Source organism: Monodelphis domestica, chromosome 2, assembly GCF_027887165.1.
Source record: "Monodelphis domestica isolate mMonDom1 chromosome 2, mMonDom1.pri, whole genome shotgun sequence".
Taxonomy (NCBI): Eukaryota; Metazoa; Chordata; class Mammalia; order Didelphimorphia; family Didelphidae; genus Monodelphis; species Monodelphis domestica.
Window position 1 is genome coordinate 61,078,419 of NC_077228.1, and position 16,541 is coordinate 61,094,959.

At 41.4% G+C, this 16,541-nt stretch overlaps 1 protein-coding gene across 6 annotated transcripts in view; it reads left to right on the plus strand.

Annotated features, from left to right (window-relative positions):
* Positions 1-10,767, plus strand: part of LOC103105950 (dentin sialophosphoprotein-like) — a 32,848-nt gene extending 22,081 nt beyond the window's left edge. For 5 of the 6 annotated variants that reach the window (XM_056815477.1, XM_056815478.1, XM_056815482.1 and 2 more), the window contains exons 2-16: positions 2,780-2,872; positions 3,032-3,133; positions 3,398-3,490; positions 3,755-3,847; positions 4,117-4,209; positions 4,474-4,566; positions 4,830-4,922; positions 5,187-5,279; positions 5,544-5,636; positions 5,901-5,993; positions 6,257-6,349; positions 6,614-6,718; positions 6,966-7,061; positions 8,155-8,295; positions 9,367-10,767. In XM_056815477.1, coding sequence (XP_056671455.1) covers positions 2,780-2,872; positions 3,032-3,133; positions 3,398-3,490; positions 3,755-3,847; positions 4,117-4,209; positions 4,474-4,566; positions 4,830-4,922; positions 5,187-5,279; positions 5,544-5,636; positions 5,901-5,993; positions 6,257-6,349; positions 6,614-6,718; positions 6,966-7,061; positions 8,155-8,295; positions 9,367-10,187 — 2,195 coding nt within the window. In that variant the 3' untranslated portion in view covers positions 10,188-10,767. Of the gene's footprint in view, positions 1-840; positions 2,455-2,779; positions 2,873-3,031; positions 3,134-3,397; positions 3,491-3,754; positions 3,848-4,116; positions 4,210-4,473; positions 4,567-4,829; positions 4,923-5,186; positions 5,280-5,543; positions 5,637-5,900; positions 5,994-6,256; positions 6,350-6,613; positions 6,719-6,965; positions 7,062-8,154; positions 8,296-9,366 lie in introns of those variants that run through there. The other variant, XM_056815479.1, reaches the window with a different exon arrangement.
* Positions 10,768-16,541: the final 5,774 nt, after the last annotated feature.

Below are 16,541 nucleotides of genomic sequence, written 5' to 3' on the forward strand. Positions count from 1 at the left end.
TGGTAGTGGCTAAACTCTGTACAATATTCCTCTTCCAGGTCCTCAGTTTCCTCACTTGCAAAATGAAACCTAGCCATGTTCTGGGGTCCTTTTTAGTCCTACTTGTATGTATGTGTATATATATATTATATTATATATTGTGTATATATAATATGTATATCCAAAAGAGGGGAATTCTCAGTGTGCCTATAGAAATAAAATGAGGAAATTATTACAAGGTACCAGAGGGGGGAAAATAACAGCTAATAATATGCTCTTTGTTTAGGCTCAGGACTGCCAGAAAGTTTTATTTAATTTAACATGATTTTATATGCAAGTTATTTCTAGCTTGGAGAGAGAGGTGTCCAAACTGGTGTAAGTCCTAAGAAGACTGCAGGTGACATGTATAGGAATATTGAACAAGGAAAATACCATAATATATTAAAATCTAGTTTGGGTTTATCATTCCAGAAGTATTCACAGACTGGGGAAAAAAAGTTCCTTCCTGTAATTAATATCATAACCTTCAATTTCAAAGAGAAGACCTGGTCCCCCAGGTGGGCCTTGGCACCCATCCCTTCAGAGAGTAAGGAAGCAAAGATCTTATCTAGGCCAGAATTAAATTTGGTTGCTACCCTTCCACCATTTGAGAAGAAAATCTTAGCTTTTGTTCTTCCCACTTTCTTAAAGAGAAACGTCTGGAAAAGGTTTTTGGGTTGGAGAAATATTTGTTAATATTTAACAAAATAAAATTTTAATTCAAATTAATAAAAGAAATATTTAATATTTCTAGAGAAAGCAAAAAAAAAAAAGGATTGGTTGTTTTAATGTGCTTAAACAGTAAGAAAACCCTTGTGTAACTTAAAATTCACATTTGTTCTGGGAAGCAGAATCAGCCTTCTCTGGAAGATACCAACCATTTCATTGGAGCATTTTAAACTCAAGCTTAGGGTCAAGAGAAAACATTTGCTTCCTGGCTCTTGGCTGGGTAACCATGATCTCTGTGGGGTTAGTGTTACAAAATACAACAATGACTCCAGTACTTGTCTCACAGGGTTGGGAGGAGAATCTAGCCAGATGATAAGATGTGGGAGAAACTTCATGACCTTTAGAAGCCCCAGATCTTGTTTGGGAGTTTGGGTTTCATAAGATTATTCAAGTACAAATTCAAGAACAATGAGATATTTCTCTTAATATTGTTACCAAATTCCTGACTGTGATTGAGAGATGATCCTGGGCTCTTGATCTCATCCCTTCTGGACATTTCTTCCAAGGATTTGTGTAGGGGCCAGAAGATTTTCTGCAGAAGAATTAACTTTGTTAAGGTCAGAGGTTTATCCCCAGGTCAGGCAACTTTGGAGGGATTTTTTCCCCACAGTAATTCTGAAAGACTATCTACCAAATCATAGAGCAATTGCAAACTCTCAGTAGAGGGACTACTTGAATTTAGGAAACTACAGATCCCTAAAGCCCTGAAGTATCTAGTATAATTAGAGACACCCATGCTGGACTTGGGAAGACCAGAGTTTATTTCCCTCCTTCAATACTTTTCTCTTTGTGACCTGTCCTCCTAGCCTCATCTTCCTTACCTATAAAACGGGGTTAATAATGGTACCCACCTGACAGGGTTGTTGAAAAGATTAAATAACACATAAGGTGTTTTACAAACCTACAAGTGCCAACTAGATGAACTCCAGGTATTATTATTAGGCTTAAAAATAATAGCTCCCATTTAAATAGTTCCTTTAAATAGTGCCTTCTTCACAACAGTCCTAGAAGGTTAGGGTTAGCTTATTTTTATCCCTATATCGCAGATGAGGAAGCTGAGCTTCAGAAAGGATGATTGACTGCCACAAATCAGGAGCTTGGTAAGACGCAATCAAGAGTCAATTCAGTTCTCCTGATTCCAATTCTAGTGCTGGACTTCAGGGCTATTCTGCCGTGAACACAGGGGAACTTCATCCCCCTGTAACTGATTGGGTGGCAATTAGAGAAAGATGTGGTCAATAGTAGCAATGAGGATGCCCAAGACTGGAAGGGGATGAGAGGAATAAGGTGTAGGAGAGATATTGGGGAGACTAGGATTCTCCTGGCAGTGGGAACACAGATGATTTAGATAATCTCATTAAACCCTTAAAAGGAAATCCACACCAACCAAGGGTGGTTGCAGGAGCGGAGAGGAAAAAGCCATTACTAACTGGGAAAAGACCAAGTTCTTTGTAATGAGATAAGTTAGAGCCCTAGCGTTTGGGGAAAAATCATCAAGTAGTACTTTTAATTTTATAGTAATATGATTTTTAATATAATAGAAATTTAATTTTATAATAAAATACCTCTTAAAACGGAATACAGAAGGGATGCTAGAGAATTTCTAGTACAACTCCTTCATTTTATAGTTAAGAAAATAGAAGTTTCACTTGACTAAAGTTGTAAGGTGGATTAATAGCCAGAGTACTGTCTATACAACTTGGGCAGGTAGGTCTCTTAAGAACGCTGAACCTTTCTGTAAAATGGGGATACTGATAGTATGAAAAACATTAAAGTACTATGTAAATGCATGTTATTTTAAATTGTATTGTCCAGTTTGCCTTCATTATGTATATGGTTCATACAGGATTGCTGTTGCTTTCTACTGTGGTACTTGCCTAAGTGGGTCCTGGATCCTTTTTGGATTAGCCCCCACCCTTTTCAAGTTGTAAACTCTTTGAGAGCAGGGGCTTTTTCTTATTTGTATCCCCAGCACTTGGCACAGTGTAAACTTAAATGTTAAATGGAGCCCTGTCTAATTTCCTACAAACAGAACTCATTTCCAAACTGGATATTCCTTCAAACACAAGTGAGCAGGACCACCAAAACACCCAGGAAGAAGAGGACTCGGAAAACTCCTCTAAAGGTAAATGAGAGCATAAGCTCCTTGAGAGCAGGGAATCTATTATTATTATTATTATTATTATTATTATTATTATTATTATTAGTTACATCCCCAACACTTAGCACAATGTAGGTGTTTAATAAATATCTAATGGAGTTTTGACTTCTTTCCTATAAACAGAATCAACTTCCAGCATGGCTAGTCCTCCAAAAGGAGACCAAAAAACCAATGACCAAGAGCACCAAGAGGCCCAGGGGGAAGATTCAGAAGACTCCTCCAAAGGTAAATTTGAAAGCAAAAGCCCCCTAAAGGCAGATACCATTTTATTTCTGCCCTTGTGCCCTTCTATACCCCCATGCTAGTACTTTCTGTGCCCCTTCACTCAGTTTTCAGTTTCCTTTTGCATGCTGTCTTTCCCCATTAGATTGTAAGCTCCTTGAGGGCAGGGACTCTTTTTTAAAAATATTATTTGTATGCCCAGCACTTAGTGAAATGTGGGTGTTTAATAAGTATTTGATGGAACCCTGTTTTCTTTCCTACAAACAGAACCAACTTCCAGGATGGCTAGTCCTCCAAAAGGAGACCAAAAAACCAATGACCAAGAGGCCCAGGAAGAAGATTCAGAAGACTCCTCCAAAGGTAAATTTGAGAGCAAAAGCCCCTTAAAGGCAGATACCATTTTATTTCTGCCCTTGTGCCCTTCTATACCCCCATGCTAGTACTTTCTGTGCCCCTTCCCTCAGTTTTCAGTTTCCTTTTGCATGCTGTCTTTCCCCATTAGATTGTAAGCTCCTTGAGGGCAGGGACTCTTTTTTAAAAATATTATTTGTATGCCCAGCACTTAGTGAAATGTGGGTGTTTAATAAGTATTTGATGGAACCCTGTTTTCTTTCCTACAAACAGAACCAACTTCCAGGATGGCTAGTCCTCCAAAAGGAGACCAAAAAACCAATGACCAAGAGGCCCAGGAAGAAGATTCAGAAGACTCCTCCAAAGGTAAATTTGAGAGCAAAAGCCCCTTAAAGGCAGATACCATTTTATTTCTGTCCTTGTGCCCTTCTATACCCCCATGCTAGTACTTTCTGTGCCCCTTCCCTCAGTTTTCAGTTTCCTTTTGCATGCTGTCTTTCCCCATTAGATTGTAAGCTCCTTGAGGACAGGGACTATCTTTTTAAAAAGTAATATTCTTTGTATGCCCAGCACTTAGTACAATGTAGGTGTTTAATAAATATCTAATGGAGTTTTGACTTCTTTCCTATAAACAGAATCAACTTCCAGCATGGCTAGTCCTCCAAAAGGAGACCAAAACACCAGTGACCAAGAGGCCCAGGAGGAAGATTCAGAAGACTCCTCCAAAGGTAAATTTGAGAGCAAAAGCCCCCTAAAGGCAGATACCATTTTATTTCTGTCCTTGTGCTCTTCTATACCCCCATGCTAGTACTTTCTGTGCCCCTTCCCTCAGTTTTCAGTTTCCTTTTGCATGCTGTCTTTCCCCATTAGATTGTAAGCTCCTTGAGGGCAGGGACTCTTTTTAAAAAATATTATTTGTATGCCCAGCACTTAGTGAAATGTGGGTGTTTAATGAGTATTTGATGGAGCCCAGACTTCTTTTCTACAAATAGAATCAACTTCCAGCATGGCTAGTCCTCCAAAAGGAGACCAAAAAACCAGTGACCAAGAGGCCCAGGAGGAAGATTCAGAAGACTCCTCCAAAGGTAAATTTGAGAGCAAAAGCCCCCTAAAGGCAGATACCATTTTATTTCTGTCCTTGTGCTCTTCTATACCCCCATGCTAGTACTTTCTGTGCCCCTTCCCTCAGTTTTCAGTTCCTTTTGCATGCTGTCTTTCCCCATTAGATTGTAAGCTCCTTGAGGGCAGGGACTCTTTTTTAAAAATATTATTTGTATGCCCAGCACTTAGTGAAATGTGGGTGTTTAATGAGTATTTGATGGAGCCCCGACTTCTTTTCTACAAATAGAATCAACTTCCAGCATGGCTAGTCCTCCAAAAGGAGACCAAAAAACCAGTGACCAAGAGGCCCAGGAGGAAGATTCAGAAGACTCCTCCAAAGGTAAATTTGAGAGCAAAAGCCCCCTAAAGGCAGATACCATTTTATTTCTGTCCTTGTGCCCTTCTATACCCCCATGCTAGTACTTTCTGTGCCCCTTCCCTCAGTTTTCAGTTTCCTTTTGCATGCTGTCTTTCCCCATTAGATTGTAAGCTCCTTGAGGGCAGGGACTCTTTTTAAAAAATATTATTTGTATGCCCAGCACTTAGTGAAATGTGGGTGTTTAATGAGTATTTGATGGAGCCCCGACTTCTTTTCTACAAATAGAATCAACTTCCAGCATGGCTAGTCCTCCAAAAGGAGACCAAAAAACCAGTGACCAAGAGGCCCAGGAGGAAGATTCAGAAGACTCCTCCAAAGGTAAATTTGAGAGCAAAAGCCCCCTAAAGGCAGATACCATTTTATTTCTGTCCTTGTGCTCTTCTATACCCCCATGCTAGTACTTTCTGTGCCCCTTCACTCAGTTTTCAGTTTCCTTTTGCATGCTGTCTTTCCCCATTAGATTGTAAGCTCCTTGAGGGCAGGGACTCTTTTTAAAAAATATTATTTGTATGCCCAGCACTTAGTGAAATGTGGGTGTTTAATGAGTATTTGATGGAGCCCCGACTTCTTTTCTACAAATAGAATCAACTTCCAGCATGGCTAGTTCTCCAAAAGGAGACCAAAAAACCAGTGACCAAGAGGCCCAGGAGGAAGATTCAGAAGACTCCTCCAAAGGTAAATTTGAGAGCAAAAGCCCCCTAAAGGCAGATACCATTTTATTTCTGTCCTCGTGCCCTTCTATACCCCCATGCTAGTACTTTCTGTGCCCCTTCCCTCAGTTTTCAGTTTCCTTTTGCATGCTGTCTTTCCCCATTAGATTGTAAGCTCCTTGAGGGCAGGGACTCTTTTTTAAAAATATTATTTGTATGCCTAGCACTTAGTGAAATGTGGGTGTTTAATGAGTATTTGATGGAGCCCCGACTTCTTTTCTACAAATAGAATCAACTTCCAGCATGGCTAGTTCTCCAAAAGGAGACCAAAAAACCAGTGACCAAGAGGCCCAGGAGGAAGATTCAGAAGACTCCTCCAAAGGTAAATTTGAGAGCAAAAGCCCCCTAAAGGCAGATACCATTTTATTTCTGTCCTTGTGCCCTTCTATACCCCCATGCTAGTACTTTCTGTGCCCCTTCCCTCAGTTTTCAGTTCCTTTTGCATGCTGTCTTTCCCCATTAGATTGTAAGCTCCTTGAGGGCAGGGACTCTTTTTTAAAAATATTATTTGTATGCCCAGCACTTAGTGAAATGTGGGTGTTTAATGAGTATTTGATGGAGCCCCGACTTCTTTTCTACAAATAGAATCAACTTCCAGCATGGCTAGTCCTCCAAAAGGAGACCAAAAAACCAGTGACCAAGAGGCCCAGGAGGAAGATTCAGAAGACTCCTCCAAAGGTAAATTTGAGAGTAAAAGCCCCCTAAAGGCAGATACCATTTTATTTCTGTCCTTGTGCCCTTCTATACCCCCATGCTAGTACTTTCTGTGCCCCTTCCCTCAGTTTTCAGTTTCCTTTTGCATGCTGTCTTTCCCCATTAGATTGTAAGCTCCTTGAGGGCAGGGACTCTTTTTTAAAAATATTATTTGTATGCCCAGCACTTAGTGAAATGTGGGTGTTTAATGAGTATTTGATGGAGCCCCGACTTCTTTTCTACAAATAGAATCAACTTCCAGCATGGCTAGTCCTCCAAAAGGAGACCAAAAAGCCAATGACCAGGAGTACCAAAAGGCCAAGGAATTAGAGGATTTGCAAGACTTCTCAAAAAGTAAGTGAGAATGTAAGCTCCTTGCAGGCAATGTTTTCAATAAATATTTTAATTCACCTTCTGAGACTTTTAAATGTGGATAGAATAATTTCTTTTGTCTTACCTTGCCTCTGAGTCCTTCCCACAGTTTTCTCCCATTAGATTGTAAACTCCTTGAGAACCAGAACTATTTTTTTATTCCCATCACTTAGCACAATGTGGGTCTTTAATAAATGCTTAATGGAATCATCTTCTTTACAACAAACAGAGCCAATTTCCAAGATGAGAAGTCCTCCTAAAAATGACCAAAAAAACAATGACCAGAAGGCCCAAGACGTAGAGATTTCAGAAGACTTCTCAACAGGTAAATAAGTATGTCAGCTCCTTGGAGTATGAAACTATTTCCCGTTTGTCCTCATACTCTTAGGATATAGCTGAGTGCCTGCATACATTAACAAATGCTTCTTCCTCAATTGTATGGGGTTAAGAATGACCAGAGTTAGTAAAGAGCTAGATTGGAATTCTCCCTTAGCAACACTGGCTTCATTAGGGCTTTCCTATGACCATGGGGTGAATTGCTCTTGCTCTTTCCATAACTTGGTTATCTCCCTTTAAAATTTGAATCCAAATGCCTAAGAGACACCCTGGTTCTTCTCCTTTTCCTTGCTCTCTCAAATGCCCATAAAGTGCAATGAAAGATAATGTAATTCACCTGGTAATCCTTATACTCAATATAGAAATGAGAGAATCCTGAGGTGCTGGCAGAGCTGTGTGGGTTAATGCACATTGGTAACCTCAGAGAGGGGCTAGGAAATTGGGACCCAGGGCAAACATTAGGACAGATGCCCAATCTTTCTGACTGCCTCATTCTTCCATAAAGAGTTTTGGTTCCAAATTTACTTGTTGGACTGTCTTTCCTAGAAGCTGTCTGTCTCAGTGGTAGCTTTTTGGCATAAAAGGATATTCAAGAACTCAAATCCTTGCAGTTTCTTCTGTTTTAAACCCCAATGTTTTCAATAAGGGACAGCTATCATATTTTAATTCACCTTCTGAGACTTTTAAATGTGGAGAGAATCATTCCTTTTGTCTTACCTTGCCTCTCTCTGGGTCCTTCCCACAATTTTCTGGTAAGGGGCCACTTGCCTGAGTTCCTCTTTCTTGGCATTGCAACGGGGCTAGCACTTTTTAATAGTCCCCCTTTCCTGCCATTAGTCACTGAAATTCCAGGTCCTTTGTAACAGTTCCAGCTCCCTCTCACATGTTGAGTCATCCTAACTGATATATAAGAGAATCTACTTCTCCCGAGGGATTCAGGGGCCCTAATTCTTTGAGGCTGTGTATGCCTCTTTCGTTTTCTTTTTCTTTTTCTCTTTCTCTGTCTCTTTTCTTTTTGCCCCTTTCTCCCAATTTGGGGAGACACGGAGAACTCCAGTTAAAATCACTGTATCTCATCTAAGTTTCAGCAGCCAAGCTTCCACTTTCCAGATCTGACAGCACCACCAAGAGGACCTTTGACTCCTTGTCACCAAAGGCAGAAGTGCCACCAATTTCCTGGAAGGTCAGACCAGTTGCTCCAGCTGCTCCATCTCGAAAACCTGGTACAATGCATTCATTCATTTCAGATATTACCCTTGTGGGCCAGTCTGTGTTGGGGGCTGATGTCAGGACTGAAACTGCTTTTTGGTGTAAGACCCCCAGAAGGGGTACTAACTACTTTTTGTAGGTAGCCTGGGGGGGGGGTGAGAATAACGGAATACAACATACATGACAGCTCTTCCTTTATTCCATGAATGTGTAAAGAACAGAATCAGAAATCTAGAGCATCTGAGCAGACCCTTTGCTTTGCAGATAAGAAAACTAAAGCCTAGAGTAGTGAAGACTAGCAAAGATTAGGTCTGGAACTAGAGTTCGAGTTTCCCTGGCCCTAGTTTGACTTTTATTTCTGTCAACATGCTACAATGCTGTATTAAAAGAATGGCATGTAAATATCTAGAAAAGGAGGCAGTGATCCCTGAAAGCCAGCATGGCTTCACATAAAGAAAGGGCCATACATGGACTAATCTCATTTCTTTTTCATTTGGTTGTTTTTTTTTTTTGGTTGTGTTTTTACTTGTCCCACCTCCCAAACAAGTTTACTAGATTGCAACAAAACATTCATCAAATGATGGAGGTATGGCTTGTAGTATAATTAAATAGATTCAGTACCAGTTGAATAAGCCAACTTTTATTTTCCTTGATCTCCTCAAAAGTTTCTGAACTAGATTCCCTAAAAAAGAGCAAATTTCAGACAGAGAACATCTCGGCCATTAAATGCCTGTTAGACAGGTCTGGGAAGCCATGGTGAATGGTCAGAAAAGACCGATAGAGAGTTTTGAGTGGACTTGCTTGACCTTTCCTGTTCCCCAAGAAACTTGGGAGAAGAATAGTGTTGCTCCAGCACAAAGGAAAGGACTAGAACAGCCAGGGCCCTTAGGGCAGCTTGAGGTTTCTAACTGGCCTCCCACAATGATACATCGTCTGGCCTTGGCACATTTCTTGGGAAGAAAGACTCGAGGGGGAGGCTGGATAAGCCAGAAATGGCCTCTTGAGTTGGAGGCCTCGCGCTTCTGACTATACAGCTTTTTAGATATAAAAGACTAGAAAGACTAGTTTGTTTTTGTTTTTTTAAGTTCCAGAAAGCGTCAAACCCAAACGAGCTCAAAAGAGTTTTCTGCAAAGACATCCGGTGGCGACCTCTTCCATTTTAATTCAGCTACCCCTGCCCAGGAAATGGAGTAGATTCTTCTCTGTCCAGGCCCAGAGAAGCGCCCACCCAAGGGTCCGTGAATGCCAAAGGCAGGAGCCCCCGACTTCACCCCCTCTGGCGGCAAGACTAGCCATGAACTTAGTGAGAGCCAGACACTATCTCTACCACACGACCAGGAAGCCCCGAGTGCTCGTCAATGCTCCGAGGCAGCGGAGGGAGAATGCTTGTCCTTACTGTGGAAGGGTCTTGTGGCCCCACTTGTGCTTCTTCACAAGGATGATGTCCTATGTAAATGTTCTGGAGAAGAAGCTCCGCTACTACGCCATTCGACGCCATTTTCATGTCCTGGACAGACACGTCCCGAACAGCCTCTGCCTCCGTAGCCAGAAGAAGCGGGGGGGCCTGCCTGGAAGCCAAGCGCCGATGAAAGCCCCTGCGGCCCGTCCCTTAGAACAGAGAACCAATTCAAGCAGGCAGTGCCAGGAGACTAGGAATGAGGCAAGAGGAGGGAGACCCCTGTACACTTTCGAGTTCAGCTCCAATGGCGCCGAGGGCCCTTTCTGTTGTCCCTTTTGCTCCGTAGCCTGCGGTAGGTTACCAGACTTCTATGCCCACCTGAAAACGCATCCCAATGCCAAAGTTGCCGTCCTGTCTAATGAGTCCAATGGTTTTCAGTGCCCTTATTGTGGGCAGAGCTTTGGGACTTTAGAAGGGGTCCTGATGCATCAGTGCCCCCGCCAGTGACTCAGGGCTGGTATAGTCATTGTTGATAGATTTAATTTTTGTGAAACTAGTTTGCCTAGAGAGTGGGAGGAGGCATGTTCTCATAGGGGGTTCCGCTTTCAATAACACAGTGATAAAGGGGCCTTTGTTTATAATATATTAAGTTAGGTCAGGGGCATGGGGGTAACATGTGAGAGACTGGTAGGAATTAGAAAAGAGCATAATAAAATGGGGAAGCCTCGGGAGGATCCCCAGCTAACCCCTGGGAACAATGGGTGCCAGTGCTTGGGCCCGCTATCTAGCTTGTCTCTCTAAAACTGAGTAATAAGTCAGGCTTTTAATCTACACGGGGCAAGCTATGTGATTGAAGTATAGAAAGACCGCCTATATTGTTGGCTTTTACCACTGTAAGGTTCCTGATGTTTGTAGCCATCAGCTCCCAGACATCTAGTTCTCAGGCTTATGGTAAAGAGTGGTATTTGGCCCGACCACTCTGTGTGAAGATTTGGGTGGATAGATGGAATTTTCTTTGGGGTTCTATCCTGCCATATTGTCTGAAATGTTTTTTTTTAAACCAAATAAATTGCTTTTTAAAAAATCACGTTGGGGACTCCCATCTAAATGGCTTCTTTCTTGGGGAAAAAAATGCTTCTAAACTAATTATTTAAAATGATAGTTGATGAACACTGGATGACCTCAGCTTGCAACAATACCCTTCAAATACCAGTGAGGGAAGCTTACGATATAGTGTTGCTCGTAGAAGCTTTTGATAGCTGGTCTTCACACACTCTTCCAATAAGTCCAAAAGCTTGGGGGATGCTGGGGTAGTAAAGGGAAGTGGGTTGGATATTTCCATAGCCCAGAATGGAAAAGCAACTCATCGTAAGCAATGCGCCAAGAACATCTACGTTGTCCCATCCCTTCCCTCCAGTCCTGCTCGCTCTTCACTCAACTCCCACCATCCATGTCCTATCTTCATGCCTTGGCATTAGCTGCTGATCATAGAATGACAGGAAGATTCTCTCTCCTCCCCTCTGCGGCATGGAATCCTCGCTCTCTTGGATTTCCAGATAAACGTGAGACCCAGAGGCATCCAGTAGTTTGGGTAAGTCAGGCGCTAAATCATCGAGTTAGAATTCGAGAGTGTTAAGACATCAGCCCAGCTGGGCAACAGATGGTCTCTTTCATCACCATGAGGCTAGGAGCCGCTATAAGCTGCTGTCGATGTTGTGAGGATGCCTTCTAAGGCCCCTTCCAGCCCTAGATATATTGTCCTTTGATATCCCAGGGGAGCACACTTTCCATCTGTTTTCAGTGACTCATGACAACAATAGAATTCCTATAGCCGTGTGCAAAGTACTTCATAAATCATTTATTTGTTCTTTACAACAACCCTAGGAAGCGTTATGATTATCTCTATTTGACAGATGGGGAAACAGCCAGAGAGCCATTGAGAGACTCATCCAGGCTCACCTCACTAGTGTCTGGATTAGAACTCCAGTCCAGCCAGCGATCTATCCACTGCACCACCTGGCTGCTTCGAGGATCATTGAACAAAGTTGTCTTTGTGACATCTGGCAAAGAATCTTTTATGATTTTGTCCTAGGAGATATTTTACTGAAGGAGAGCCTCTTAGGCCGAGGTTTGATTTATTATAAACAACAAACATTGGGGCTGGAGCTTTTTTTTGTGTTTGTTTTTTTATGCCATTCCTTTGAGCATGAAATTGCGAAAATCTAGTCTGCTTTAAAGATGTCAGTAGTTTATTCTCTCCTCCATGGCCTTTTTGGGGCAGTAATATCATTCATGATTCCCCCACCCCCAGTCACTTATTTTCCCATCTTTGAAAAGTCTTCCCAAAAAATCAAATTTTTTGTACTTTAAAAAATTATGCCCAACATCAGCAAGGATTTCATGTGATTCATGTGTTTTTCTTGACTACATCTCCCTAGTGTCAACTTCACTTCCTCTAATGACATCTTTGGTATGGAGGTGTTAAAATCCCAGGGTGTGGTGTCCAGTGTCATTGAAATGTCATGTGACCCTGGGAAAGTCAATTTTTGTGTCTGTTTCATCATAAATTAACTAGAGAGAATACTTGGGAGGAAAGGACTTTAAAGTGTTAAATGTGTGAGCTGTTATGTCTCTCCAGGAGTCCTAGGGATGTCAGAAGTGCTACCAAAGCTGAGGCTTGAATAGCTTAAATTGTATGTTAAGAAGCCAATAAAACAATACATTCATGGGGACAGTTGGGTAGCTCAATGGATTGAGAGCTAGGCCTAGAGATGGGCGATCCTGGGTTCAAATCTGGCCTCAAGACACTTCCTAGCTGACCCTGGGCACCTGACCCTGTGACCCTGGGCAAGTCACTTGAATCCCCACCCCCACCCCATTGCCTAGCCCTTACCACTCTTCTGCCTTGGAAACAGAACACAGTATTGATTCCAAGATGGAAGGTAAGGGTTTAAAAAGACATAATGTCAAATTACTACCATAATAGAAATAATTGTGATTTAGGATATTGATTCCAAGACTTTAAAAACAACACTATATTCACATCCACTACATTCAATCCTTTGTCCCTGGCAGCTTATCTATGTAAGAATTCCCTAAAAGTAGGAGAGGGAGAAAATTAATGAAATAAATAACTGTAAGTCAGGGATTCAACAGACCTTCAGGGGACTTGTGAACTCGGATGAGAAGCAAAAAGACAATCACATCTTTATTTTCATTAACCTTGATCCGAAATTTAGTATTTTCTAAAGTGATTTAAAAATATTCTGAAGAAAGGGTCTACACATTCCAATGATGGAAATCATCTATGACCCCTCCACCCCCCCAAAAAAGGCAAAATCCCCAAAACTCCAGCTCTAAAGCAAGGTGGAGGGATCTTTTATAGGAAAGGGGAAAAGTGTTGAATAGGGGAGGTGACTAAGGACCCTTTCTGAAATGGGATTGGTTGAGTAGGAGGAATCACTCTTACTTGAAGTCTTCAAAGGAAATAGAAATGATCACTTATTGGGAATATTGTAGAGAGGATTATTTTAGGTAAGTCTATTTGGATTCACTGTTTCCATGCTTCTCTGAATTCACCTGATTCTTGGGACAAGAGTAGCCCTTAAAACCATCCTGGTATTGAAGAGCTAATCTTATAACTCCTCTAAGTATAATAAAGGAATAAGTCAAATGGTTAGAAATTATAAGATTTGGCACTTGATTAGATATTTGGAGAGAGCGAGAGAGAAGGGGAGAGAGAGAAAAAGGAAGAGAGAGAGGGAGAGAAGGAAAGAGTAGAGGGAAATGGGAAAGGAGGGAGAAAGAAGGAGAGAGGAGAGAGAGAGAGAGAGGAGGAGGAGGAGGAAAGGAGGGAGAGAGAGGAGTGAGGGAGGGAGAGAAAAAGAGAGAGAGAGAGAAGCTGATAACATCAAGGTGGCACATCTGGGTGACTGGGAAGCCCTTGACACAGATTTTGGGAAAAGGATAGACCTGGAGAGAATGATCATTCTATTTTCAACATATTGGGTTTGATTTCCTCAGGGAGATCTTCTTTGAAATGTCTACCCGTTGGTGACAGGCAACTCTAGCCAAGCCTTTGCCAAGAAACCCCCAAGGACGCTCTGGTCCATGAGGTCATCAAGAGTCAGACCCAACTGAATAACAATCCCCTGCAGAGAAATAATCCTATTCAACAGAGAGAGTTTAGGTAGAGAACTGTCATACTCTCAGATACTGGTAGACTTTAATGGAGGCTAGTTATTAACATTTTATTTCTGTCCTTTTTGAAGCAGAAGAATCACTTTCATATATAGTATCACCTTTGATGCTATGGAACAGGTGGGAAAAGTAGAAGTAATATCCTTATGTTACACAGGGGGAAACTGAGGCTCATGGAGAGAGATAATGCCTTGCCTAAATGCATACAAGTCAGGGATGGATCCTGAGTGTCCTGATTCTTTGTAGCTCTTTCCACCATACAATAATGACTTGACTTCGTGAATATACAAAAGGTCTATGATTTCAGCAGAGGAGGAAGTTTTCAGTGTGGGAACTTCCTTCACCAACATAGATCACACAATCCAGGTATGATTTAGTAGATTAAAAAGTTGTTTAAGGCTCATATAGGTTAAATGATTTGCCTAGTAAGTGACAAAGGAATGATTTCAACCCAACTCTTCCTAACTCCAAGTATCTATGCCATTTCTAATCCTGAGGCACTTAACCTGGGGTCCATGGATAGATTTTTGAGGAGGCTGAGGCAGGGAGGAACTTCAACAGATAAAAAAAATGACATCTTTATTTCCATATAACCAGTTTCTTTGTAATCCTATGTATTTTATTATTCATTATAAAACAGATAATAAAAATAATACATGACATTATAGAATATATTATTTATTTATTATGCTTAGAAACATTATTCTGAGAAGCATAGACTTCACCAGGCTGCCCAAGGGGTCTGTGACATAACAAAGGTAAAGGACCTCTAAAAGGCCTTTGTAAAAAAAAAATCCTTTGCTTTTTTCTTGAAAGGCAGAGTCGAGGTAGAAGAAAATATCCTTCTTTGATAGGTTCCTTCCTGTAGAGAAATAATTCTGTGAGCCTGGACTACGATGGTGTCAGAAACCAGGCTTGTTGCTAAAACTGAAATTGGAGGTGAAAAAGCTTAGGTACCACATATTTAAGAAAGATGAAAGAGTGGTACCTTTAGCACATTACACAAACACTAGCCAAGAAACCCAACAACCATCAATACCAGCCTAAGCCACATCTGCCCTTCGGGAAGAAGATACTGTGGGTATCTTGTCTGTGATGATATTTATCTTACGTGACATTCTGTAAATAAGAAACTGTTGTGAAGCAACTCTCTAAATGGAAAAAGCAGATAGTGTATGGAAGAACAAGGGGCTTTTACTCATCCCTTTAGGGCAACCCAGTGGCTTACCTGTTAGTTGCCCAGTGGACAAGAGTCAAAAGCCATCCATCTTCTCCCCTAGGGAAGGAGAATTGATATATATCCTAACCACTCGATGCTCTGGCTCTGAACCGTACAGGGCAAGGAGTACCCATGCACTGCCAAGAAAGCCCGCTTAGGCAAACAAGGTTTGAACAGTCCTGCATCTTTAGGACAGGTCCCTGGGCAATCAGCTCTGATTGTTGAGGTTGGAAGGCAGCCAGACCCGATGCCGTCGTGCTGCCCAGTTCTTCTTTCTGTGATCATTCTGAGCACATGCATCTCCCCTTTCCGCTAATCGGTGCTTTTCTGGCATGGCTTGGCCAGAATTCTCAACCTCACCCATGAGAGTGATGGAGTTTGGAAGGAAGAGGAGGTGGGAGCTCAGCGATATTTCAGGAAACCTACAAGAAGGTCTTCTGTCTCAGCGAAGGAAATGGCCAGAAAAGGAGAGGACCAAGGAGCAAGGAGGTGTTAGTTACAGGTAAGGTGAAGGATGGGGCCCCAGGAGCTCTGCAGAACCTTCATTTTACTGAGAAATAGTGTGATACAATGGAAATAACTCCAGATTTGGAGTCAGAAGATTTTTGGATTCATTTCTCAGTGCTGGTACTTACCATCTGGAAACCCTGAACAAGTTATTCTCCTTCTCTTGGCCTCAGTTTCCCAATCTATAAAATGTGAACTTTGTTAAAAGTCTAATGTCCCTTTCATCCCTAAATTCTATGACCCTTTGCTTCATTTTTAGACCAATGCAAAAGGGGCTGACCTTATCACCATACAGTATTCCTTGATATAGGACAGATTTTTCTCACTCACAGATTTAATGAGAAACAGGGTGAATCATATGTAGTATAATAATAATAATGTAGTAAAATAAAATGTAATAATAATAGCATTTAGGTAGGACTTTAAGGTCTACAAAGTGCTTTATAAATATATTTATAAATATAAATATCTGTCTTCTTCACAACCACTCTGTGAGGGAGATACCATTATCCCCTTTTTACAGAGGAGGAAACTGGAATTAAACCACTTGCCCAGAGTCACACAGCTAGTGAAATGTGTGAGGTACGATTTGAATGTAGATCTTCCTGATATTCTGCTGTGCTACCTAGCTGGCATTTTATTTTTTAATGTTTTTTTAATTGAAATTTTTTCTTTAATGAATTAATTTAGAATATTTTTCCATAGTTCTTTCCCTCCCCTGCCCCACATTCCACTGGGTTTTACATGTGTCATTGATCAAGACCTATTTCCATATTATTGATCTAGCTGGCATTTTAGCTAAAGGAAAGGCAAGTAAAAAAGATTAAAAGAAAAGTGAAGAAATGAAATGAAATAAGGATAAATCAGATTTATTCAGGACCTTCCACAGGACTGGCCCCAGTCTTATTTCTGGCTACTAAATTATAGGCTGCTTG